This window comes from Dermacentor albipictus, chromosome 8, assembly GCF_038994185.2.
Source record: "Dermacentor albipictus isolate Rhodes 1998 colony chromosome 8, USDA_Dalb.pri_finalv2, whole genome shotgun sequence".
Taxonomy (NCBI): domain Eukaryota; kingdom Metazoa; phylum Arthropoda; class Arachnida; order Ixodida; family Ixodidae; genus Dermacentor; species Dermacentor albipictus.
In genome coordinates this window covers 54,347,596-54,372,731 of record NC_091828.1, presented here as the reverse complement: position 1 = coordinate 54,372,731, position 25,136 = coordinate 54,347,596, and the positions used below count along the sequence as shown (strand labels likewise).

General features: G+C 46.7%; 1 protein-coding gene across 1 annotated transcript in view; it reads right to left on the bottom strand.

Annotated features, from left to right (window-relative positions):
• The window catches only part of LOC139048682 (uncharacterized), a 95,150-nt gene that overhangs the window by 62,278 nt on the left and 7,736 nt on the right, over positions 1 to 25,136 (bottom strand). Inside the window, exons 3-4 of the mRNA XM_070523173.1 lie at positions 19,330 to 19,430; positions 3,220 to 3,417 (exon numbers count right to left, since the gene is read on the bottom strand). Coding sequence (XP_070379274.1) covers positions 3,220 to 3,417; positions 19,330 to 19,430 — 299 coding nt within the window. The remainder of the gene's footprint in view (positions 1 to 3,219; positions 3,418 to 19,329; positions 19,431 to 25,136) is intronic.

Below are 25,136 nucleotides of genomic sequence, written 5' to 3'. Positions count from 1 at the left end.
CACTTGTGCAAGGTTTGCCTCCGTACCTTTCCCTTCATAGGCACAGGAAGTATATATATATATATATATATATATATATATATATATAATGGTGGCGTTTTACGAGCCAAAATGCACGATATACGCATGACGCACGCCATTGATGTAACTCGGAAGTTTGACCAACTGGGATTTGCAGCTTTATCAGGGTGTGTACTACTAGAGAAACCTGGAAGACGTGGAGTGTTCACGGAATTCGTCTGTTATACATAATTCAGGGAGGAGAAATTAATTTTCCCCACCGATTTCTTTGCATAAGGGAAATATATAGGTACCTTCGGCAATGGAGAAGCCACTGGTATGGCAAACGGAACCGAAACTTTCGACTGAACTACACAATCAGCATTTATTAGTGCATTTTGCTAGCTTTGTGAAAGTGAGCCTGGCTTGGTGGTTGGAATATCACGAAGGACATGATTCAGTCAATTTTATAGAGCATCCCGACTGACCAACAGCTGAGCGGTCTTTGTTGCTGAAAATTGAAAAAAAAACTATGGCAACTTTAAAGCACCACTTCCTCGCATCTGAACTACCGATGTCATAAAATACCAGGAACGTTCTATGAAATCAATCACGAAAAACCTAAAGAACAAATTTGTTGAACTTGAATATACCAAAGTTGCACACACATCATGCCTACGGTAGACGTCTCTGACAACAATTCCTTGTTCTCTATCGTTAGTCTAGGGTAGCAAACCTAATATTATACTCAGCTTACCCTCCTTGCTTATCTAATTTTTTCCGGCTCTGTCAATATTACACGGTGCCTGAGAAAGAGCGAGGACAGCCGTCAGCGAGAGCGGCCTCGTTTGGGTGGAACTCATTTACGTTTTTACGAAACATTGTTCTGAGGAAGCTGTAATGCAAAACTTTCAGCAACTCCGTAATATTGGCAGTTTGTCTTTAGACCTTCTAGAATATCGATAGTATTCGCGATGCTATTGCGACAGCTTCACAAAGGAAGTGTCTCAAATGTTTTCGATATTGCTGATTACTATTGGTATTACCATCGTTACCATTAAAACAGCTTAGTAACATTTGCTATGGGTAGTGTTATCGACAGCTTTGTAGTTGTTAGCTAGCCATATTGCCAAAAGCTTTGCGATAATTAAGCATTAGTGACATTCAGTTATTGCATCCTTACAAGTTTTTTTTGCAGATTAAAACGAAACATTTTCCATTTCTGTGAAATTAGCAACTAAACCTGTCGATTACTGGTACTCAAAACTAAATATCCGACTCGAGACCAACAAAATTAGCTTCTTCGTCTCTATTTTCGAGTCTAAAACTGTAATTAGTATTTGGTGCAGCGCGAATGTACCTATTTATTGCGGCTCTTTTCCCGCGTAAGTAAACAGTTATACGTCCAACTTTATGTCACCTGTGTCGCTCTGCACTCTTAGAAATTACACACATACAGAGTCTGGGAGCGTGCGTTCTGCTTATACCGAAGTTCCGAGAGCGCACAAGTATACCTCACAGCCACATCAGCGACTGAAAAAAACAAAAAAACATTATGGGTTTTACGTGCCAAAACCTCAATCTGGTTATGAGGCACGGAGTAGTGGGGGACTCCGGAAATTTTTACCACCTGGAGTTCTTTAACATGCAACTAAATTTAAGTACACGGGTGTTTACCACTTCGCCCCCATAGAAATGCGGCCGCCATGGCCGGGATCGGCGAGTGAGGCTGTGTAGTTTTGGCTCGCTCTCCAGCACTCTATACATTTGCTGTTGCTTTCGTATAGTTCTCGGTTGTTTGCTTGCTGTGTGCCCAAACTCCACTTTACGCGTACCACGAAGCAACTCCTTAGGTGTTTAACTCCAGGCACTGGTGAAACATGTCGCGTGACCTTAAACTAACGGCGCGGAAAGCTATTTACCATGTGAGAACTCCATGGCCATGACACGCAGATGTGTCAATCTGCAGCCCTCAGTGACGCGTGCACTGCGAGAACTGAGACCTCTTTTCTTGCACGCCGCGTCGCGGATGGTTCAGAGCGTGTATATACATGGAAGGAACGTGGCAGTGAAGAAAGGAGACGCGAGAAACTCGTTTGACGTTTGCACCGCGTCGAATGTGCACAATACCTCCTGGAGAAAAGGTGACCTGAGAAAGGAAAGAGACGCTACTACTAGGCACGACAGCGGGTAAGGGGAAACGGGATAAACTTAAGCTTCAAGGTACTGTACGGTACGTTTCTGTTGTTCCTGAAAAATAAAGATCATGCAAGTATGTCACGGGGACAACTTACGCAGGGAGTCCAGAAGCAGAGCCGCTATAATTAAGGCCGATCGCAAGGTCTAGGAGGCATACGGAAGCGGTCGCACGTCGAATAAACAGTCCTGTGCCCCCGCGGTAGCTTTGCGGCTATATCATCGCTCGAGGTGGCGGATTTGATGCCGACCGCGGCAGCCTTATTTCGACAGCGGCGAAATGAAAAACGCTCATGCACTTAGATTTAGGGACACGTGAAGGTGGTGTCAAAACGGTGTCAAAATTAAACCGGAGTCCGCCACTTCGGCACACCTCATAATCCGATTGTAGTTTTGGCACGTACAGCCCCATAATTCAAATAAAGTTTACTACTTCACCTAGTATGCGATGTGCCATGCGAGGCAATGAGAATGCACAACCTTCTCATAGGTTATGAAATATGGCGCACAACACTGCCTCAAGCAAACGAAACACGTCTCTCTGTGTGTTCTGTGTACTATCAGACAAACGGTAATGGTGCATACAAGGTAGCCTTTGATATCAACTCAGCACTCTTGTCTTCGACTGACTGTTGAGCAAATTAAACATTCACCGTCAACATAACCACTAATTATCGTCAATCAATGCAAACAGCACAGAAAGGTTTGCTTACAGCGATTCCCGCAGTGCGTGGGATCTGCGTAAATTTTTGTTTTGTCGCCGTCGATAGGTAGTGATTGAGCTATCAATAGTTTTGCATTACTTTGAGCAAGACGAAGACGCAAGCATGAGCTGCAAAGAACAAGCGTTGGTCCTGCTTAGTTCGCGTTAATGCGTTGTGCCTTTCCGAACAATGGAACAATATCTGATAATGGCGGTGAGCAAGTGAAGAAGCTTTCGCTAATACTAACAATACTCGTTGAGGTTGCCCTTGTAAGGCCGTACGCGGAGGTAAAAACTCGCGGTAAAAAGCGAACGCTCACGATTGCTCGTCGGTGTCATTTGCGAGGGCTTCGTTCTCGTGGACGATCTTGTGCCGGAGGACGGCCCATGGGTCGGCTGCGTTGCGGGCGACGACGTCATTTCTATTGAGGCTGGCAGGCCAATTGGAGCACTCGGCACCACCTGGTTTGCTGCAGTGCTGCGTTCACGAGGCGTCGGCTCTTCGTCGTACGATTCACCTGGGAGAAGGGAAAATATTACCGTGTTTGAACGCGGTTAAACCAAGTTTGTCGAGAGAGAGAGAGAGAGAGAGAGAAGGAGATTCTTGATGATGGGAAGGAAAGGTTGGGGTAAAGTGCAGCGCAGTAACTGTCTCTCAGCGATAGCACGGTTTTGCTTGCTTTGGGAAAGAAAACAAACGCTAGTCAGCGCCGTCAGCAACTACCGCCCCTGCAACTGCACCACGTGACAACACACAGACGCTGCCCGGTACGGCAGCAGCAGCGAGCGAATTGACCTTCACGCGACGTCTTCCTTCAACGCGAACTAAGCGGCGAAAGCACAGCGCATCCGAAGCTATCAGCACTCGTGCGCATTGTCCAAATCGCAGATTCCTTTGAAGATATGGGGGTGCACGTGGCATACGAAGCACCCACCGGTAGTGACAAGCTAAGTCGCCGATTGACCATGGCTGAGCTTGAAGGTCAGATTTACAGTACCAGGCATTTTCTGGATTTCTACCTGGAGTAGTAGACCTACCGCTCTAAAAAGGCAGTTTCGTCCGAAGGAGAAGCATTGAAAGCAATGAGAAGATTTAGCGTCGCGCTCGAGCTCCTTGCATCGCGTTTCAGGAATACGCGGAGGCTACGTGGAGGACGCTGAACGCGACGCAACTGCTACTGTGCAGCTGAAACAGCGCCCTGGCCTCCAGGCGTCTCACAACACGGGCGCGATGTGCGGCAGCGTTAGAGATGTAGTAACTTGGTGGTGAACGAGATGAGACTGACGGAAATTGCGGGAATATGTCAGTGTTAAAAGTGATTAAGCGTGTAAATCTGTCTATAACACACCCTTGAAACCTTTCAACGTGTAAGCGTGTGGGTTATAGATCGATTTACACCCTTGTTCACTTTGAATAGTTATGTAGGGCTTCATCGCGCAAAACTAATTGAGGCTATAATGCGCCAACTACAAGGTAATATTTTATAGTCAGCTGCAGAGCAACCAAATGATTGTCACAGTTCAAGAAACCCGTTGGCTCTAAATAATTGAAAACATCGTTAAGTGATACAAGTGCGTTTTCCTACAGGATCACAGTGGTGCTACTGTCTTGTGAAATTCGTGAAAGTACATGTATTTATCTCTCCAGCGCTGGATATGTTACCAGAATGTTATTCACAGTTAGCGGTTGGTTTCGAGCATTACACACCGGTTCTTCTTCGGAGTAAAGTGTGTGTGCACAATGCACCGCCATTATTGCACAGTTATCTGCTTTTCTAATTTCCTGGAATAACATAGTGACTTCGGACCCAGCAGAAACGAATCACTTTGCTTTTAATGATGTAAATTACCCTACGGTGCCCAATAAAAGGATACACTCTTAAAAATAAAGTTAGTAGGTATGTGGTAAATGAGCGCGTTTACATAGATTGCTATGTATTTTAGTACCGTCTTCCTACTTCAGTACTACCAGCGGCTAGTAAAGGTAGTAAGTGTTGCGTTTACTAGCCAGACAGGTTTTTTATCATCTATTAGTGAGGAGATACTAAGCTGCGAATCCCTCGTCTGGCTGTGGTATATTATGCTGTGATTGGGACATTCTTATCGAAAAATTAGATAAACTGTAATGTTGGTCATTAGGTTGTTCTAACACTTATGTGAGACGTCTTAGCGCCCATATATGCAGACAGTAGGCTTTAGAAATTTAGGCACACAGCCTTCATTATTTATCCAAAAACATATGTGCAACATTTCCTTCCCCAAACCAGGGCTATAGATACGCTTCAAGTTTGTCGTGGACTCCTTGTCGCGTAGCATCTATGTCGTTCTGTGTATGTCTTCTTACGTTTCGTTGCTTCATGTAGTTATGTGGTACATTGTTACCTGCAATGTGCCTGGTAATCATACAGCAGGCTTTGAAATTGAATTCTGTGAAGTAGATGGCAGGGACGGATGTAGATGTAAGTGATTGTGACCAGCATATTGAACAGCAATGTTCGGTCAGACATTGTCTGAAAGGGCGTTCACAGTTGCAATGCTGGCAGACAACACCTTTATTCATTATTATGGCCACACTGCCCAACGAAGCGAGAACGTCGTCGCGGTCTTTCTAAAAAATGGAATATGGTCTAAGAAAGTTTCTGTGTAGATTTTCGGCGTGTTTCCTGAACACACAGCACCTTTGGACTGAGTTTTAAAGCAGAGTTCCTTACCATAATCTATGTTACGGAGGAGTCTTCTGAAGTTCGACTGCAATATTTGTTTGTCCATACTACAGAAGGTGTTTGCGCTCTGTGTCTATTGTGAGAAGACAACGTACAAAGATATTGTTGGGCCTTCTGATGCGAGGGATCTCTCTCTCTTGGAGCGATAGAGAGCTTCTGCCGCTGCTTAGGTGTTGACGGTGCCATTTGACTGAGAGTCACGTCCATCGCCTCTGTCACAGCGCTGGGCAGGGACGAGACGCTTCTGTCTTCATCGATGGCATTCGACACCACATTGGGGTCGTCGTGCTTCAGAGGTGCATACACGAAGTTATTCTTGGCTCGGATTTTCTTTCCGCTAGCGCTCATTTCCTGTCATGACCACACCATTAACCTTGCGGACACAAAGCCACTGCTCGCTTTGGAGAGCTCGTGGCTCAGTATGGTGGTAGTGGTTGACTGTGTTATCACCCCTGGACAAAAAGAAGTTCTCACCGTCTTATCTCTTTCGATAATCGAAGGTTATTTCGTTATTACGCCTTAAGCCTAATGCGTTTTTCAGGACATTGCCCTCGCCTCGTGCCTCGTCCGCTTTTCACGTGGTCGTGCCCTTCTGGCAGTCTCCAACACAGCCGGCGAACACGTGCTGCTGCCAATAGGTTCCACCATTGCCTGTGTTGCCGACGCTATGCCAACATCGGTCGCGGTAGTTTCTCCTGCGTCTTCCCCCGCTGCTTCCACTGCTTCGTAGTCATCTGCCGTTCTTCGCGCTGCCATCAGCTAGGATATTGCTTTACGCCAATCCGACACACTCCTTGCAATACTGATGACACACAACGCCCCCTTCGATCTTTATCCACGAGCTTTTGGGCAAACTTCTCTCGTCGCACACCGACAGACGCACTGATGCCGTGTTATTCGTCGTTGCCCCTACCGTGTTCCATCGTCCGAACAGGAGGTCAATGAGGATAAAGTTACCAAGCTCGCACGCAACATCGTACGACCTTCCGTGCGTCCTTTCTCTTCTCCCATTGTCTCTTTGGAAAAAGACAACTCTGTATGCCTTTACGCAGATAATAGGTCAGTCAAGAGGATCTCTCGCAAAGATGACGTTCTCGACACGTTGCAAGTCACTGAATACTGTTCAAACCTAGTTCTCCTTCCCGGATGCTGTCATATCCCAAAGCACGATGCCGAAAAAGAAAGGACTGCGTTTGCTACACCCGACGGCCTGTTCAATACAATACAATACAATACAATACAATACAATCTTTATTGTGCATAAAGAAAACAAAGTACATATAGCAGGCCTACCAAAGCTTCACAGGGCTTGAGTCGCACTGCCTAACAGTCAGGTCACAGAAAATAGCACAGTGTTAGTAGCGGAGTTAGCTATTAGCGGGTCGGAGCAAAATGTTGAACAGTTATAGAAAATGTTACACTAAACATCGACAATACTAAGTAGTTTCTTAATCCCACGTCTTGTGTTTGCTTCTAACACAGGCGTTGACAATTTGTTAAATATGGCTGGAACATAGTATTGCCGCGTTCTCCTTCCGTACTTTGTCGCGGTCTTGGGTATGACGTAAGGTTCCTTCGGCCTTAAGGAGCGGACAGGCGTATATCGTGTTTTAAAATCATTATTCCAGAAGTGTTTTATGCGAAGCATATTACGAGGGCTCAACCCAGCTCCTCAGGCGCGGCGGTGACCATGAAATCACGTGACACCGTGACGTCACGACAGAGGAGAAGTGGCTTTGGCTCAACTCTTGCAAGACGGGCTGGGTGGCAATCGAACCAGGGTCTCCGGAGTGTGGGACGGAGACGCTACCACTGAGCCACGAGTACAACGCTTCAAAGCGGTACAAAAGCGCCTCTAGTGAATGCGGTGTTGCCTTAGAAACGCGCTGTTTCTAAGGCGTGCGTCTCTTGCTCAGGCGCACATTTCGTTGCCGCGCCGAACGCTGCTTTGCTCGACGCTCACCGCGTCCAATGCGGGGCGCGTAGTCGCTGCCCTGTAGCCCATTGTCTTAGACCCCTTGGCGGGTCGACGGGAACGCTGTCGCGTTCCACTCTTGAAGGCGAAGAAGTAATGCATGAGTTGTTTCTTCGTCTAGCCGAACCAAATATAGCCAAGCAACAGCAGTTCACCAGGCTAAACAGTGGTTCAACAACTAAAATAAAGGCTAGTATGCTTCGCATCCTGGGCTTAACCTTACCTAAGCCACAGCCATTTTTAATTACAACACTTTCGACAATCACGGACGTGAAGTTTAGCAAATTCAACAACCGAAAGGCGCCTTCATCTTGCTTTGGGCACAAATCGTCAGCCACTGTTGACAACAGTGCACGTAAAATTGAATTAATTCTTGAGCTCCACCTAAGAGTACAATGGCCATACACAGTCAAGCCATAACGTAGCACAACGTAGACGAATGCATGGACAATAATTTTTCGAACGGAGATTGCCATAAGACATCGCATATTATATAATACACAGGAGACAGCGCGCAGCCTTTTTACACAGGTGGGATAATAGCGAGTTCCATAAAAGATCACAGCCAAAAAGCAACCCAAGGTACTTAACAGAAGATTCATTTTAAACAGGTTGACATGTACATTCATAACAGTCCGATGTGTGTATGAAATAATGATGTCGTAGGCAGGATTTTTTTCATAGTGTTATGGAAACAAACAAGTCGCGTTTTAGAAGGGTTGATGCGTATTAAATTAGCCGCGAAGCCGTCCATAGCTTTCGTTGCCTCATTCTCTAAGGAGGTGATTGCATCAGAGTAATTAGTTGCACAGGATACAAGAACAGTATCATCGGCATATTAATATACATAATTACCTACTACATTGGCTAAATCATTCGCATAAATGTTAAAAAGCAGGGTGCTTAATATTGAACCTTGAGGGACTCCAGAATCAATACAGGTAAAAACACTTAAACCAATTCTCACCTATACACACTGTCGTCTATCCTGCAGAAAGTTAGTTAATAGCTAATAAATTCAAGAATTATCCACGAAGGCCTAAGAGAGACAGTTTCTGTAACAAAATGTTATGACAAACACTGTCAAATGCCTTAGAGGCATCCATAAAGAGGGCACATGCTACCCGGTTACGGCCTAGTGTCAAGTTTAAAAGATCAGAGAAAGCTTCTAACAATGTTTGTGTACCCTTCCCCTGTACAAATCCATACTTATGTGATGATAATACACGATGCTTATCTAGAAACTGTGTTGCCGTAAGAGCCACACGTTTTTCTAGTATTTGAGCTATACAGGGAATTATCGAAATAGGTCTGTAATTTTCAATACTATTGCGTGCACCTTGCTTATGAAGCGGAATTACTATTGCGGTTTTCATATCAACTGGATCACACCACAATCCAAAACAAAGTTTCACAGAGATAGCAATACATGTTTAATTACATTGAGATTTTGTCGAAGCCAGGTGATTTGTTCGTCTTAAGATTGAAGACAATGGACCTTAATTCGTCAAGCGATAGTAAAGGAAGATGTGCGGAATCTAGCAAGCTGTCTGTTGGAGTACACACCGATGGTCGCCGTGTCCTCCATCCCGAGACACTTGAATAGAACTGATTAAATAAGTTTGCCACAGTTTCGTCGTCTGCAGCAAAATAAGATGAAAGGTGCTGTTTAGGCGTTGAAATCTTGCCGCCTCTAAGATTATTGATTAGGGACCACGTTTTCTTTATGTCAGATCGAGCTTCTTGAAATTTCTTTCTAAAACTAAACGCGCTTCGTAAGTCTGATCATTGAATTGACCTTGTTTCTGGCACATTTATATCTTAAGCGCGTGTCATTGCAGTTTGACGACCACGTGGCCTTAGTCCACAACAAGTATTTTTCCTTAATAGCAGCTAGGGTTTCGCTGGTCATCAATTTCTGGCTCAGGTTACGTTGCCTGATTTCGACAACGCGTGTTGCCGCCTGCCTAAAAGCACCAAACGCAGCTAGAAATTCGCGGTACATGTTTTCCGGTGACACTGTACATATAATATTATCTCAATCATTTTTCTGGACTAGTTTATCGAAAAGCCTTGGATTAACTATACAAATATGTTTGCCAGAGTTAATAGCCTCTGATAACAAATGATTCACAGTCTATTTCAGTGAACAGCAGACGAAGTAGTGGTCAGAAAGCTTAACCTGTAGAATGGTAGATTTTTACTTCCAGATTATGGGCTCTAACATTTACATGATCAATGCAGGATGAAACAAGACGTTTAGATAGGAATTATTCGCGAGTTGCTGCATGGATTGTCATTTCAATTTCCCATTTAGACAGTGTATCTAAAAAATCACCAACTATTCCTACTGTTGGACGTAACGTATCTGTATTAATGTCACCTGTGAGGCAAATACATTCATCCGTTCCTAGACATGATAACGCAGAGTCGAGCTCAGCCAAAAAAAGACGCCTGTTACCACATGGGGTACGATAAACAGAAAGCAAGGCCTATTGCAAATTAAGGATTAGATAAGCGGAGAGTAACAGTTTTGGCATGGACGAAGGGCAACTTTAGTTCGGAGTCTGAGCAAGTGTTTTTTACGAAGAGAGCCACGCCTCTACCTTTCCGGACCGGATGAAAAAAGGAGAGTGACTGATAGCCCGGTAGCGCGAAACTAGAAAATAGACCTGGCGAGATATTTATCTCGGTGAGTACGGTGACATCAAAAAGCAGTGGGACAGAAGATAGAATGGCTAGTAAATGGTCCCAGTGCTTACGAATGCTTCTTATGTTTACATGAGTAACATGAAAAGCGTCGTTACCCGGATAACAAAAAAAACCGAGAAACTTCTAAAACGTGATTGCAAACTTCGAAATACTACCCATGACTAGATAAGCCTTTCAAAGTCAAATTTTCCGTTAATTCGAACGAGTCATGCGCCATCTGCTTTCCTTGCAAACACCTTGCCATTTCTTGTCCAGAGGTACTTGAAGGACATTTCCTTTGCTTTAGTATGAGCTAGCCAGAAAAGTTAACGATTAACCCGTGTGGGGTTGTCATTGAAATACAACCGTGGAAAATCATTCTGAACTAATCCTGGCAGGTTTTTGCGTGTTCGAAACCATTGTTCCTTCGCTTCAATGGAGCACACCTGGATAAGAATAGCTGGTGCAGTATTGTCCCTACTGGGTAGACAGTGGATAGCGAGATAGAGAGGATAGAGAGAGTGAGCGTCTCATATCGTTTTCATCTGTATATAATCATTCCAGTATATCATACCATCTATTTACATAAGCAGCATCGAATCACACACACTATAATATATATATATATATATATATATATATATATATATATATATATATATATATATATATATAATGAGAAGCCAACAAACACTGACACCAAGTACAACATAGGGGAAATTGCATGTGCTCAATAAATGAAATAAAGTAATGGTAAATTAATGGAAATTAAAGTGGATGAAAAAACAAATTGCCGCAGGTGGGAACCGAACCCACAACCTTCGCATGTCGCGTGCGATGCTCTACCAATTGAGCTACCGCGGCGGCGTTTCCCCATCCACTTTCTTGGGTATTTATGTGTACTAGTAGAACCCTGGGAGTGTTAGCCAGCGCCCCCACTCACAGACCTTGGCGGCGGACGTGGAACGTCATTTTTTGCCGCAGGCGTCACGAGAACGTGATCTTTTCGGGTGAAGACAACTGGTCAATAAACCCACATATGCTACCTGAAGGCATCAATGTTGCCGGATTCGAGACCCTCGTTAAGTAATAAACGAGAAGAAAGGGGGTTAACCGAGGGGCCCGATTTTTATTAGTCATATAATGAGAAGCCAACAAACACTGACACCAAGTACAACATAGGGGAAATTGCATGTGCTCAATAAATGAAATAAAGTAATGGTAAATTAATGGAAATTAAAGTGGATGAAAAAACAACTTGCCGCAGGTGGGAACCGAACCCACAACCAGGCGTCACGATCACGTTCTCGTGACGCCTGCGGCAAAAAATGACGTTCCACGTCCGCCGCCAAGGTCTGTGAGTGGGGGCGCTGGCTAACACTCCCAGGGTTCTACTAGTACACATAAATACCCAAGAAAGTGGATGGGGAAACGCCGCCGCGGTAGCTCAATTGGTAGAGCATCGCACGCGACATGCGAAGGTTGTGGGTTCGGTTCCCACCTGCGGCAAGTTGTTTTTTCATCCACTTTAATTTCCATTAATTTACCATTACTTTATTTCATTTATTGAGCACATGCAATTTCCCCTATGTTGTACTTGGTGTCAGTGTTTATTGGCTTCTCATTATATGACTAATAAATATCGGGTCCCTCGGTTAACCCCCTTTCTTCTCGTTTATATATATATATATATATATATATATATATATATATATATATATAGAGAGAGAGAGAGAGAGAGAGAGAGAGAAACAAGGCAGAAGGAGGGGCTGAATTTTACTTAACCATGACAACACACAATGAAGCCAAGTCATGCATTGGGGGAAATTCTGTGGTCGGAATGGTTTTGTAAATTTCAGCGTCGACCGCAGCTAATTTCTTCGATGACTTCCTTTGCTTCACTATATATATTGTGCAGCAGGTGAGTTCCCTATCTCACCCTTTCAAATTCTCTTCTCGGACATTTCTGTGCGCCCGATGCTGCCGGAATGGTTACATGGCTCCGAACTACGTCTTTTCTGGTCGCACGTCTACTTAGGGCTCCGTTGCCGTCCTCCATAAATTTGTGTAAGGTCCTGACGGTAACGGTGTTACCAGTGCTACAAGAAAACATCTTTAAGGGTGTAAATATTTTTACAGTCTACTTGAGTCTTTACTGATACGGTCGTCACCCGATACCACGAACTGTTTGTGTTTAATGCATTGTTACGTTTCGCCTACGACGCGCTATATGGCCGGCGCGGATGCAACGGACGTCGGGGCTTCGTTCAAAGCGGCGGACATTTTGGCCCGTTCGGAGCGGCCGCGACGCATCCCCGCCGAGCGCGTCCCGGCATGTTCAGTGCACGTGTCTTTGTGTGTGCGTGTGTGTGTGTGTGTGTGTGTGTGCCCACGCTTGTCAAAGCGCGGCAGCCGGGGAGAGGAGCTCCCCCAGTGTGAAGCGAGGAGGTCTGACCGGTGCCGGCCCGGCTGATGCGTCACCTCCTTGTCCCAACGTGTCTCTCAGTCCGTCCGTCGCCGCTGTCACGTGGTGTCGTCCCGTGACCTTCCTTCTTGCCCGTGACGCCAAGAGTATAAGAGCAGCTGCCCCCGGACGCCAGGAGAGAGGCTCCGATTTCTTCTGTTGAGTAACGTGCTCTCCCGTCTCTCTACTTCGGTCGACCTGACCGCCCGCTCTTTGCGATGCTAGAATAAACAAGTTGTTCTGTTAGCAGTCGCCTCATGCTTTGCTGGGACCTTCGGATGCTTCCAGTGTGCCCCAGGCCGCCAGGCCAACGCTACCCTTGGGGCTTGCGACCCATTTGCAACAACGGGTGTCAGCACTGAGATTCCAACAGCCGGTGCCATCGGTGCGGATCAAATAGCTGGTTGCCAACGGTGAGATCGCGACAACGGAGGCCAGCAGCGAAGATATGCGGTTGACTGTATGCTGAGCAGCACAACGACCATCCGTGAGCAGTGCAACGAGCCCTGTGTGATGACTGGTTGCCTGCAGCGGAACGACTGCGCTGAATTCTTGGCTGCGAGGTTTGGTGAGTGCGGGACTTTCTTCTTCTGAGTTTTGCCAGGCTTTTGTTAGTGTCAGAAACAGAGCTGGTAATTGTGGTTGTCGTTGCTGCCGGGTTAGTTGCGGCAAGACAATAGTAGGCAGTAGAGAAAGCAGCATTCAGAGCAGCCATAGATTTGAAGTCGTTGCGCAAACCGAAATTGTTGGAGCTTGCAAGAGAGTTGGGTCTGGATGTCTCAGACAAACTCAGAAAACCAGAACTGCTAAGGGCTATTCTTGAGTTAGGAGCTGAGGATGACGAGCTGTCGGAATGCCTTGAGACCATTGAGGAGAGGGAGACGGCAAAAAGACAGGAACGCGAGCTTAAAGAACAGCAACAGCAACAGCGAGAGAAACAAGAGAAAGATGAGCGTGAACGTAAAGAACAGATAGAACGAGAGCAACGGGAGAAAAAAGAAGAGCGCGATCATGCTTTGGAAATGAAGCGTCTCGAGTTAGAGATAGAACGCGCTCGTAATGGAAGTCAGGCACACGGTGCAGGAGAACGGGTATTGTTCAAAATGACTGACCTAATGCGGCCGTTTAAGCTTGGAGAGGACATTGGTTTGTTCCTGGTTAACTTTGAGCGAACGTGCGAGAAGCAGGGGTTCTCTCGGGAAACGTGGCCACAGCGCTTGCTCACTTTGTTACCCGGCGAGGCGGCCGACGTAGTCGCTCGCTTGAAGAGAGAGGATGCAGAGGATTTCGACAAAGTGAAATCGAGTCTGCTAAAAAAGTACAGGCTGTCAGCGGAGGCGTTCCGTCGGAAGTTTCGAGAAAATGAGAAAGGCAAAAGTGAGTCGTATACAGAGTTTGCCTACAGGCTTATGTCAAACATGCAGGAGTGGCTCAAAGAAGAGAAAGCGTTTGGTGACCACGAGAAAGTGCTGCAGTGTTTCGGGCTGGAACAGTTTTATAGTCGGTTACCTGAGAACGTGCGGTACTGGGTCTTGGACAGGCGAGACGTTAGTACGGTGGCTAGAGCTGCTGAGCTAGCCGAAGAGTTTGTGACGCGTCGGGCTCGCGGAGCTAAGGACGGTCAAAAGGGTGAATTTGGCTCCAAGTTTGAGAGGCCGAAGTTCACGCCCATGAGAGCAAAGGGGGACACACGTAGTGCGGATGCGAGTGAAAGCAGTCCGACCGAACGTAAGGAGACGGCGGCAACCGAAGCCGAACGCAGAAAGCGGTTCGAGACGAGGCAAGCGCGCGTTTGTTATACGTGTCAGAAGCCGGGTCATTTTTCGGCGCAGTGTCCAGAAACAAAAACAACAGTCGTGTTTTTGTCGTTATGCAGCACTGACGAGAACATGAAGCTTCTCGAGCCTTACATGCGAGACCTCCTCGTGAACGGGAAAGGGTGCCGAGTGCTTCGCGATTCCGCAGCTACGATGGATGTAGTTCACCCCTCTTACGTAGAACCCGATATGTTCACAGGCGAGTGCGCATGGATCAAACAAGCCGTGGAAGCTCACAGCGTGTGTCTGCCCGTAGCAAAAGTGCTTATTGAAGGACCTTTCGGAGCACTTGAGACGGAGGCGGCAGTGTCATCTATGCTGCCCCCCCAGTACCCGTACCTATTTTCGAACAGGTCCGATCACCTCCTGCGCGAGAAGGGGCTTTTGTTTGGTGAGGCTAGCGTTCAGGCCTTAACCAGATCGAAGGTTCGGGAGCTCGCTGCAAAGGCGGTAGTTGCGGGGCCGACGTTGTCGAACGATGAGAAAGGGTCAGAGGCGCAGCAAGCTGATATTCAGAGCACGCCCGAACTGAATAAAATTGAGCCTGTAGCGTTAAAGGCACCAGATACTGGAGAGGAAATGCCCGACACAGGAAAGTTAGAAGAGCTATCTGAAGATTTGCTCATCGCGCCTACGTCAGACGGACTTAATAGGTTGCTAAAAGTCAGCCGGTCGGCTTTGATAGCCGAGCAAAAGAAGGATGGCAGCCTAGAAAACATACGCTGCATTGTCAAGGAAGGTATCGCCAAGAAAAATGCTCGCTTTGTGGAAAGAGGTGGGGTCCTGTACCGGAAGTATGTAGACCGCAGGGGAGTGGAGTTCGATCAGCTGATCGTGCCTCAGTGCTACCGTCAGGATCTGTTGCGCTTGTCTCATGGGGTTCGTGGTCGGGACACCTAGGAGTTAAGAAAACTAAGGACCGTCTCTTGCAAGAGTACTATTGGCCAGGGTGTTTTCGGGACGCAGACCACTTTGTGAAGACATGCGACACCTGCCAGCGGGTGGGCAAACCAGGGGACAAATCGAGGGCGCCGTTGAAGTTGGTACCTATCATTACGGAGCCTTTTAGACGGCTCGTTATTGATACAGTGGGACCTCTGCCGGTAACAGCCACGGGATACAGACACAATTTGACTGTGATCTGCCCAGCCACAAAGTTCCCTGAAGCAGTGCCGCTTAAAGAACTCAGCTCAATTGAGATAGTCAATGTACTACTGTCCATATTTGCGCGAGTTGGTTTTCCTGCGGAAATCCAATCAGATCAGGGCACAGTGTTTACTAGCGCTTTGACGACAGCCTTTCTCGAAAGGTGCGGGGTAAAGTTGTTACACAGCTCAGTGCACCACCCCCAGTCGAATTCCGTTGAGAAGCTCCACTCCGTCATGAACTGCTTGTTGAGAGCATTGTGTTTTGAACATCAAACTGACTGGGAGCTGTGTCTGCCTGGGGTGATGTTTGCATTACGGACCGCGCCGCATGCGGCTACGGGGTTTTCGCCAGCTGAGCTGGTGTACGGTCGCTCGCTGCGGTCTCCGCTTCGCATGCTTCGAGAATCGTGGGAAGGCAGGGGCGACGACCCAGTCGTGGTGGAGTACGGGCTTAAGCTCCTCGAACGCTTAACAAGGGCACAGGAGTTGTCAGGTGAAGCAATGGCAAAGGCCCAGCAGAGGGCCAAGGTTTATTATGATCGGACAGCCAGGGCCCGTCGTTTTGAGGTGGGCGATGATGTCATGATATTGCGCACATCGCTAAAAAACAAACTCGACGTGCAGTGGGAGGGCCCAGCACGGATTGTTCAAAAACTGTCGGACGTCAACTACGTGGTCAGTCTGCCAGGAAAACGGAAAGCACAGCAAGTTTACCACTGTAATCTGCTCAAACCCTATAAGCAACGGGAAGCAGTAGTGTGTATGATGGTAAACGCTCCCGAAGAACTTCCGGTCGAGCTTCTGGGACTAGGCTCAGTGACGAACAGGGAAGACACCGATCAAGTCATTAGTGACTTAATCAGTAAAGCACCGCTGTCGCCTGAGCAGAAAACCGAACTACACCAGCTCTTACAAGAGTTTCAAGGTCAGTTCTATGAGAGGCCTGGTAGGACTTCTGTCCTCACCCATGATATAGAACTTACCTCCCCAGAGCCAGTACGATCCAAGGCGTACCGGGTGTCACCCCGCCAGCACGATATTATGGAGGCTGAGGTAAAGAAGATGCTACAGCTCGGTGTTATTGAGGCGGGTGAGAGTGATTATACCTCCCCTTTGATTTTAGTTGAGGTACCGGGCAAGGAACCTCGTCCTTGTGTCGACTACCGCAGGCTAAATTCCATAACTAAAGATCAAATTTATCCGATCCCTAACATCGAGGAGCGCCTTGAGAAAGTTAGTAGCGCTCAGTTTATTTCCACCCTAGATCTTGTCAGGGGTTATTGGCAGGTTCCACTTACAGAAGAGGCTAGTAGGTATGCGGCGTTCATTTCACCAATGGGAACATTCCGTCCTAAAGTGTTGAGTTTTGGTTTGAAGAACGCGCCATTCTGTTTTTCAAGCCTCATGGATAAAGTGTTGCGGGGACAGCAAGAATTCGCTTTACCGTATTTAGACGACGTAGCGATATTCTCCGCATCCTGGTCTGAGCATATGGCCCACTTGCGGGCAGTGCTAACCCGCCTGCGCGAAGCGGGCTTGACAGTCAAGGCTCCCAAGTGCCAGTTAGCACAGGCCGAGGTTGTCTACCTTGGTCACGTGATTGGTCGGGGTCGTCGCCGCCCGTCTGAAATAAAGGTGGCCGCTGTGCGAGACTCCGCAACCGCGCACGAAGACCGATATTCGGTCGTTCTTAGGTGTCGCCGGCTACTATCAGAGGTACATCCCCTGGTACTCTGATATCGCGGCTCCCCTGACGGATGCTCTAAGAAAGACAGAGCCGCAAACAGTCGTCTGGGACGAGACAAAGGAAAGAGCTTTTAGCGCCCTAAAGAGCGCCCTAACAAGCCAGCCTGTGCCACGATCGCCCGACTACACCAAAGGGTTCGTTGTTCAGTGCGATGCTAGTGAGCGAGGCATGGGCGTTGTACTGTGCCAACGGGAAAATGGAGAAGTAGAACACCCCGTCCTGTATGCTAGTCGTAAGCTGACCAGTCGTGAGCAGGCGTACAGCGCCACCGAGAAAGAGTGTGCGTGTCTCGTGTGGGCCGTTCAGAAATTGTCATGCTACCTAGCCGGCTCGAGGTTTATCATTGAGACGGATCACTGCCCTCTCCAATGGCTGCAGACCATCTCTCCCAAAAATGGCCGCCTCCTGCGCTGGAGCCTCGCTTTGCAACAATATTCCTTTGAGGTGCGTTACAAAAAGGGGAGTCTCAACGGTAACGCCAATGGCTTAGGTCGAAGCCCCTAACGTGGGAATCAGCCTCAAAATTGTTTGTTATTGATGTTTTTCTTCCTGAGGCAGGATTTTTAACATATTGCTTTTGTGTAGTGTTTCAAAGTGATGATGTGCTTTCTAGTGCAATTTTCCGATTTGTGGACGCGTTCTGAGTGCTGCTATAGACTACTGTAAGGAACTGGGCAGTAGTATAAAAGGGGAAAGAGCCTGGCATGGCTTAGTGAGGGTTGTGCCGTGCTTGCTGACTGAGCGGCTGAGTTTCGGCGCAGTTCTAACGCTTGCTGGGAAAGAGAACAAAAATGGCAACTCTCCTGAAGTCACTTTGCAGTGTCCTGTGTGAACCTGAACGTGAGAACGAGGCCTTCTCGGTGCGCTGCGCTCAAGAAACGCCGAGGGACGACCGACTTCGGTTATGAGCATCATCGAGCGACATCCCTCCGGACAGCGGATGCAGTCCTCTGACCATCGGGATCTCCTTCCCCCGGCGGGGCGGTCTGTTACGTTTCGCCTACGACGCGCTATATGGCCGGCGCGGATGCAACGGACGTCGGGGCTTCGTTTAAAGCGTCGGACATTTTGGCCCGCTCGGAGCGGCCGCGACGCATCCCCGCCGAGCGCGTCCCGGCATGTTCAGTGCCACGTGTCTTTGTGTGTGCGTGTGTGTGTGTGTGCCCACGCTTGTCAAAGCGCGGCAGCCGGGGAGAGGAGCTCCCCCAGTGTGAAGCGAGGAGGTCTGACCGGCGCCGGCCCGGCTGATGCGTCACCTCCTTGTCCCAACGTGTCTCTCAGTCCGTCCGTCGCCGCTGTCACGTGGTGTCGTCCCGTGACCTTCCTTCTTGCCCGTGACGCCAAGAGTATAAGAGCAGCTGCCCCCGGGCGCCAGGAGAGAGGCTCCGATTTCTTCTGTTGAGTAACGTGCTCTCCCGTCTCTCTACTTCGGTCGACCTGACCGCCCGCTCTTTGCGATGCTAGAATAAACAAGTTGTTCTGTTAGCAGTCGCCTCATGCTTTGCTGGGACCTTCGGATGCTTCCAGTGTGCCCCAGGCCGCCAGGCCAACGCTACCCTTGGGGCTTGCGACCCATTTGCAACAACGGGCGCCAGCGGTCCGATTGCAACAACGGGTGTCAGCACTGAGGTTCCGACAGCCGGTGCCATCGGTGCGGATCAAATAGCATCGTACACTTTTGATTCGGTCAGTGAACAGCTCTTGTTTGTGTATGTTTATTTCAGATTCGGGATAAATGCTTTACGCAACCGCTTCCGAGTTAATCACGAAGAGAAAACACAGAGGCCAGGCACCCAGTTCAGCGCAAGGAACAGAGGTTTCACACGAGCCACTCAGCATGCAGGGCGAAGCTCGTGCGCACTCACCCAAGCTGAACACGACGAGGACGGCGACAAGGCAGCCCAGGAAGATCACAACCGCGCAAACGACGCCGATGATGGAAGAAAGCTCGGTTGATCGCTGCCCCCTGCGTGTTGTAAGTGTGAGTGCAGGGTGTGAAACGCCATCTTTTCGAGACGACGTTGCTTGAAAAGTGCACGTAACCCGTAACTTCGTATCTAATAACTCCCTAATGATTATTCGGAACACGAACTTTATATGCAATCCCTTATAATGGTGTGCAATTCTTGGTACAAGGGCGTTGTTGGACACACGATATTTTTTTTTTCGATCGAGCACGTGCTGAAGCGAGAACTGTGAATTGGTGAAGGGGAGACTAAGCATCTATAGGCTCGTATGAAATTGAGTTGTTTGAAAGCTGAAAACAGAGTGCCTGTTGTATGCGCTTTCGAAGTATATAGATCTGGACTTTTCCATAACTATAGAACCGGCGTTTATGCGATGCTCACACATTTGGCGTGAGAAGTTAGACGTTTCACATGTTGTGGCGCATAAACAGGTAAACTTGATATCAACGCTCTCGGAGCGGTTTAAATTGAGAGATGTAGTAAAAAGCTGTAGACAAGTAAGCTAGCAATTCGACTTCGAATTATGTGCCCATTAGCCTCCTGAATTAAATTTCCTGTAAAGAAAAGGAATTTCACTGAATGCACGAACAGTTCCCGAAAAGAAGGAAAAAAAACATTCCCCGCATATTTTAATGGAAAAGTGAAGTGCGCCTTGACATCGATAATGTCGCGAACGCTTCAATGCACAACAAATTTGCATTCGGTTAAAATTGGATTCAATCGTTTACGGTATTAATACACCGATCGCCTGGCAGCCTGCGGCTCCCGACCAGGTAGGTAGATCTATAAAACTTGATGGCGTACTTACTCCGCTGCGCCTTCGTATGAAAGAAGAAAGTGTACTTGTAAATATTATATCATAATACTAACTATAGCGCTCATCAAAGCTGAATCGCTGAGCATGTACTTACTGTCTTCGGAGTCAGAGGGTTCTGCGAAAAAACGAATACTATCTTCGCCACAACACTCACGTGCCATCATGCACACTGAATAACAGGACTAGTCAATGGCGCGATTGAGCCTGGTGTTGATATCGCGCCCTAGACTCCTTATCGCAGTCATATAGCGATTCGTTCAATGACACTGCCAGGCAGGCTTGAGTAGAGCCGTGAAGAAAAAAAAAATATCAGTGGCGATATAGCGGTAAATGCGATAACATTACGTCATACATCTTTCAGGTCCCGGATCCCTCTTTGAAAACGCGTTCACAACATTGAAAAGTGCTGTTCAGTAGCTCAAAGACACAGGTTCTGGCTCTTCAAGGAGCGAAGTGCAATTGGCGGTAGTTCGCAGCAGACCACCAGCATATATATATATACTCATTAGAAATCCGTAAGTCAATGATCCTAAAATCTTGGTGAACTGATGACGAGTCGTAAGTGTATGGAAAACTCACGCCCCCGTGATGGCACCAACGGGTCAAGGCCTGCAAAAGCAAAATTTAAAATTTTTTTTCCTTTCCGCAAATACTTTCGTTGTTCACATGATGGTAGAAAGGGCTTTGGTACAAAGTTCCCAAAAGACAAGAAACACGTAGGAATATTGTCAAGCAAGTGCAACACACTGTACACACGACAACATATTTAGAGCGCACACAGTATGGGTAAATAATATTTTTTTACGAAAGAAACAAGCGTGGGGAGGAGAGAGAAATACAGGGAAATGAAATCGAACGCTGCCGGATACGGCCCAAGAAAAAGCAAATACGCGAATACGCACAGCGTGTACCATACTGACGGAATAAAACGCGTCTATTTAGGGTTGCAGAATACACGTGGGCGTAATCGTCCTTTTCAAATGCTGGCAACCTTGCTGAAATCAGATTTTCGTTTAGTGCTGAGAGCGCTGCGTCCTCGTCCTCTCTGCACACTCGTTATAACGAATTCATTCCAACTCGCCCATCTTGCCGCAACTCTTACTATTGCGCCAGGTATTTGCATTTGCAAGACATCGGGTTCGTGAGAAATCGGGGTAATTTTGGCTCGCACAGTTAGATAATCGTTCATATCACATTTACTGACCGGATTCGTAGCGGGCACGACATCGGCCTCCCAATTAACTGAACTATGGAGTGTTGTCTTCAAAGCTTTCCTGTAGATTTTGACTATGCGAGTGAAGTAACTACACCCTTGGAGCTTCTTTAACGCGACAGCGTTAAGGGTCTCGTGTCGCAGAAAATACGGCCACGCATTTCGAACCACGGATACGTAACCACACAGGCGCTCCATGTGGCGCAAGGAAGTTACTGAACTAATTGAATTTCTCAAGGTAAAGTAAGTATAAAAATCGTGAAGTACGACTTAAACACAACCTACAGAAATGATAGCGTCCGATTGTAATTTCAGCGGAACAGTTATACCCTGACCTCTGTAGTACCCAATGCACCCGCGATACCTCCATTGGAAGTAGTAATGAACGTGATACAGAGGCACCTTCTATAACTAGCGCTGAAGTTAGAAGGGCCTTACAAGACATGAAATGGGGGAAAGCGGCATGAGAAGATGGACTACCAGTCGATTTAATCAAAGATGGTAGAGACATAATGCTTGAAAAACTGCCGGCTCTATATACGAAGTGCCAATCAACTGCAAATATCGCAGGGAACTGGAAGAATACAAACATTATATACCAATCCATGAAAAGGGCGACGTTAAAGAATTCAAAAATTATAGGCCCACCAGATACTCGCAGTATTATATAAAATATTCACCAAAATAATATCCAATGGAATAAGGGCAACACTGGACTTAGTCAACCAATGGAACGTGCTATCTTCAGGAAGGGATACTCTATAATGGATCATATCCATGTCATTAATCAGGTAATCAAGAAATCCGCAAAATACAATAAGCCTCTCTATGTGGCTTTCATAGATTACGAAAAGGCATTTGATTTACTAGAGATACCAGCAGTCATAGAGGCATCGCGTAATCAAGTAGTACAGACCGCTTACGTAATTATCTTGGAAAATATCGATGGAGATTCCACAGCTATCTTAATTCTACACACAATGAAAGTAGGAAGATCCCTATAAGAAACGGGTCAGACAGGAAGACACTCTCTCTAGTGCTATTTACTGCGTGCTTGGAAGAAATATTCAAGCTATTAAACTCGGAAGGCTTAGGAGGAAGGATAGACGGCGAATATATCAGCAGCCTTCGGTTTGCGGATGACATCGTTCTCTTCAGCAACACTGCAGACGAGTTACAACAAATGATTGAGGACCTTAACAAGGAGAGTGTAAGAGTGGGGCTGAAGATTAATATGCAGAAGACAAAGATAATGATGAATACATTGGCAAGGAAACAAGAGTCAGAGATCGCCAGTCAGCCTCTAGTTTCTGTGAAGGAGTATGTTTACCTAAGTCAACTAATCACAGGGAACCCTGATCATGACAAGGAAATTCATAGAATATTAAAAATTGGTTGGATCGCTTACGGCAGGTATTGTCAGCTCCTGACTGGAAGCTTAGCATTATCATTGAAAAGGAAGGTATAGAATTAGTGCATTTTACCGGTGCTCACACATGGGGCAGAGACTTCGAGATTGACAAGTTAACCCAGGTAAGGACCGCGCAAAGACCGATGGAACGAAGAATGCTACGCATACCCTTAAGAGACAGAAAGAGAGCGGTTTGGATCGGAGAGCAAACGGCTATAGCCGATAATCTAATTGACAGTAAGAGAAAAAAATGGAGCTGGGTAGGTCATGTAATGCACAGGTTAGATAACCGTTCGACCATTAGGGTTACAGAATGGGTACCAAGGGAAAGCAGTCGAGGATGGCAGGAGACTAGGGGGATCGATGAGATGAAGAAATTCGCAGGCGCTAGTTGGAATTCTTTCGGCGCAGGACAGGGTAATTGGAAAATGCAGGGTTAGACCTTCGTCCTGCAGTGGACACAAAATGGGATGATGATGAGCGCGCTGCAATTGTATTTTTTTTTGTCTCACAGCTATCACCATCATTCGCCTCGAGCGCCTTTCGTGTCTAACGCTGCTATTCTGGTATCTTCAGTTGTAGAATGGCGTGGGTGCGTCAGCGTAGCGTGCCGGACGAGCTCAGTGTTAATTCAAGAAAGCAACTGTAGTCAAGGTATATGACTATTGGACTTTCGCGAAACATAAAACCAATAGGGTTTATTTTTCTTTCCGGGGCATACCCAAACTGACAGTCACTTAAGTGTCATTACCATTGTTCGCGACTGCACGTATGTCATCTTACAACTTCTTTCTCTCTCTGGCGACATAGAATCAAATCCCGGCCCTAACACCCGTTCCACTTCTACGCAGGCATCCTGTGACATAATGGCTGCATTGGAGGAAATAAACTCAGGTCAGGCATCCCTTCTAAGTGAAATGAAATCAATTCGAAATAAACTATCGCAGAACGACAAAATTTTTGACGACTATAAAAGGCGACTAACAAAAATTGAAGGTGATGTTTCCGCCATAACTGCACTAAAAACCGAAGTTAATTGCAACAGGACAGTGGTCGATACAAACACTAAAGCCATTTCCGACATTTCATCAAGACTAAACGATTCAGAAGATAGGGCTCGTCGTTCTAACCTTGTGTTTTTTGGGGTATCTGATACTGAGCGTGAAACGTGGCAAGAATCTGAGAAGAAAATTGTGGAACTTTGTGCTTCTAACCTTAATGTCAAGTTGGATCCCTTAGATATTGAGCGCGCTCATAGAATTGGCAGATATAGCTCTAATAGAAACAGACCCATAATTATCAAATTAGCTCATTTCAAAGTAAAACAACACATTCTTTCAAATGCTAAACAACTTAGAGGGTCCAGCTACAGCATATCGGAAGACTACTCAGCTAACACCCGGCATGCACGTAAACAACTAATCGAGTTCGGCAAGTCGCAACAGAAACCTTTCAAACTCCGGTACGATAAACTAATCGTGGATAACAGAACTTACAAGTATGATAACACTACAAATAGAGTTACCTCAACTTCATAGCTACCATCACGCGCTATCGCAAAACCATATACCACCCCTGTATCATTCGTTTATACTAACATTAGAAGCTTGTTGCCCAAACGCGAAGCACTCTGTAGCCTTATCGATTCCTCTGATTGTAAGCTTCTTGTACTAACAGAAACGTGGCTGAATTCTACCGTCGATAACACAGAGCTTAATTCTTTCCTTCCTGATTTTGACATTTTTAGGCGAGATCGTGTAGGCAAACGCGGAGGAGGTGTTCTGATAGCTGCCCATCGTAGCCTTTGTTGCTCCATTATCAATATCACTTCACCTCTGGAAATATTATTCGTATTGTGCAGTTCTTCATACCTACAAACTATTATCGGTGTATGCTATCGACCCCCCGATGCAGATGCTTCCTTCACTATTCACTTCCACGAGGCACTGCAAACTGTTACTAAGTCATTTAATCATGCGCAACTACTCCTCTTAGGTGACTTTAACTTTCCTGATATAACATGGTCCGAACCAGCCATAACACTGTCTAAAAATAACCTTGAATGTAATTTTCTTAACACATGCCTCACCTTTGGTTTGACACAGCTAGTATCTACCCCAACGCGGAAAAACGAACAGTGCTCTAACATACTCGACCTTATCTTAACATCCCATCCCGACAGTGTTTCTTCTATAACACATCTACCAGAACTAAGTGATCACTCGGTACTACATGCAGAATTATACTGGCAGCTACCTCATTGC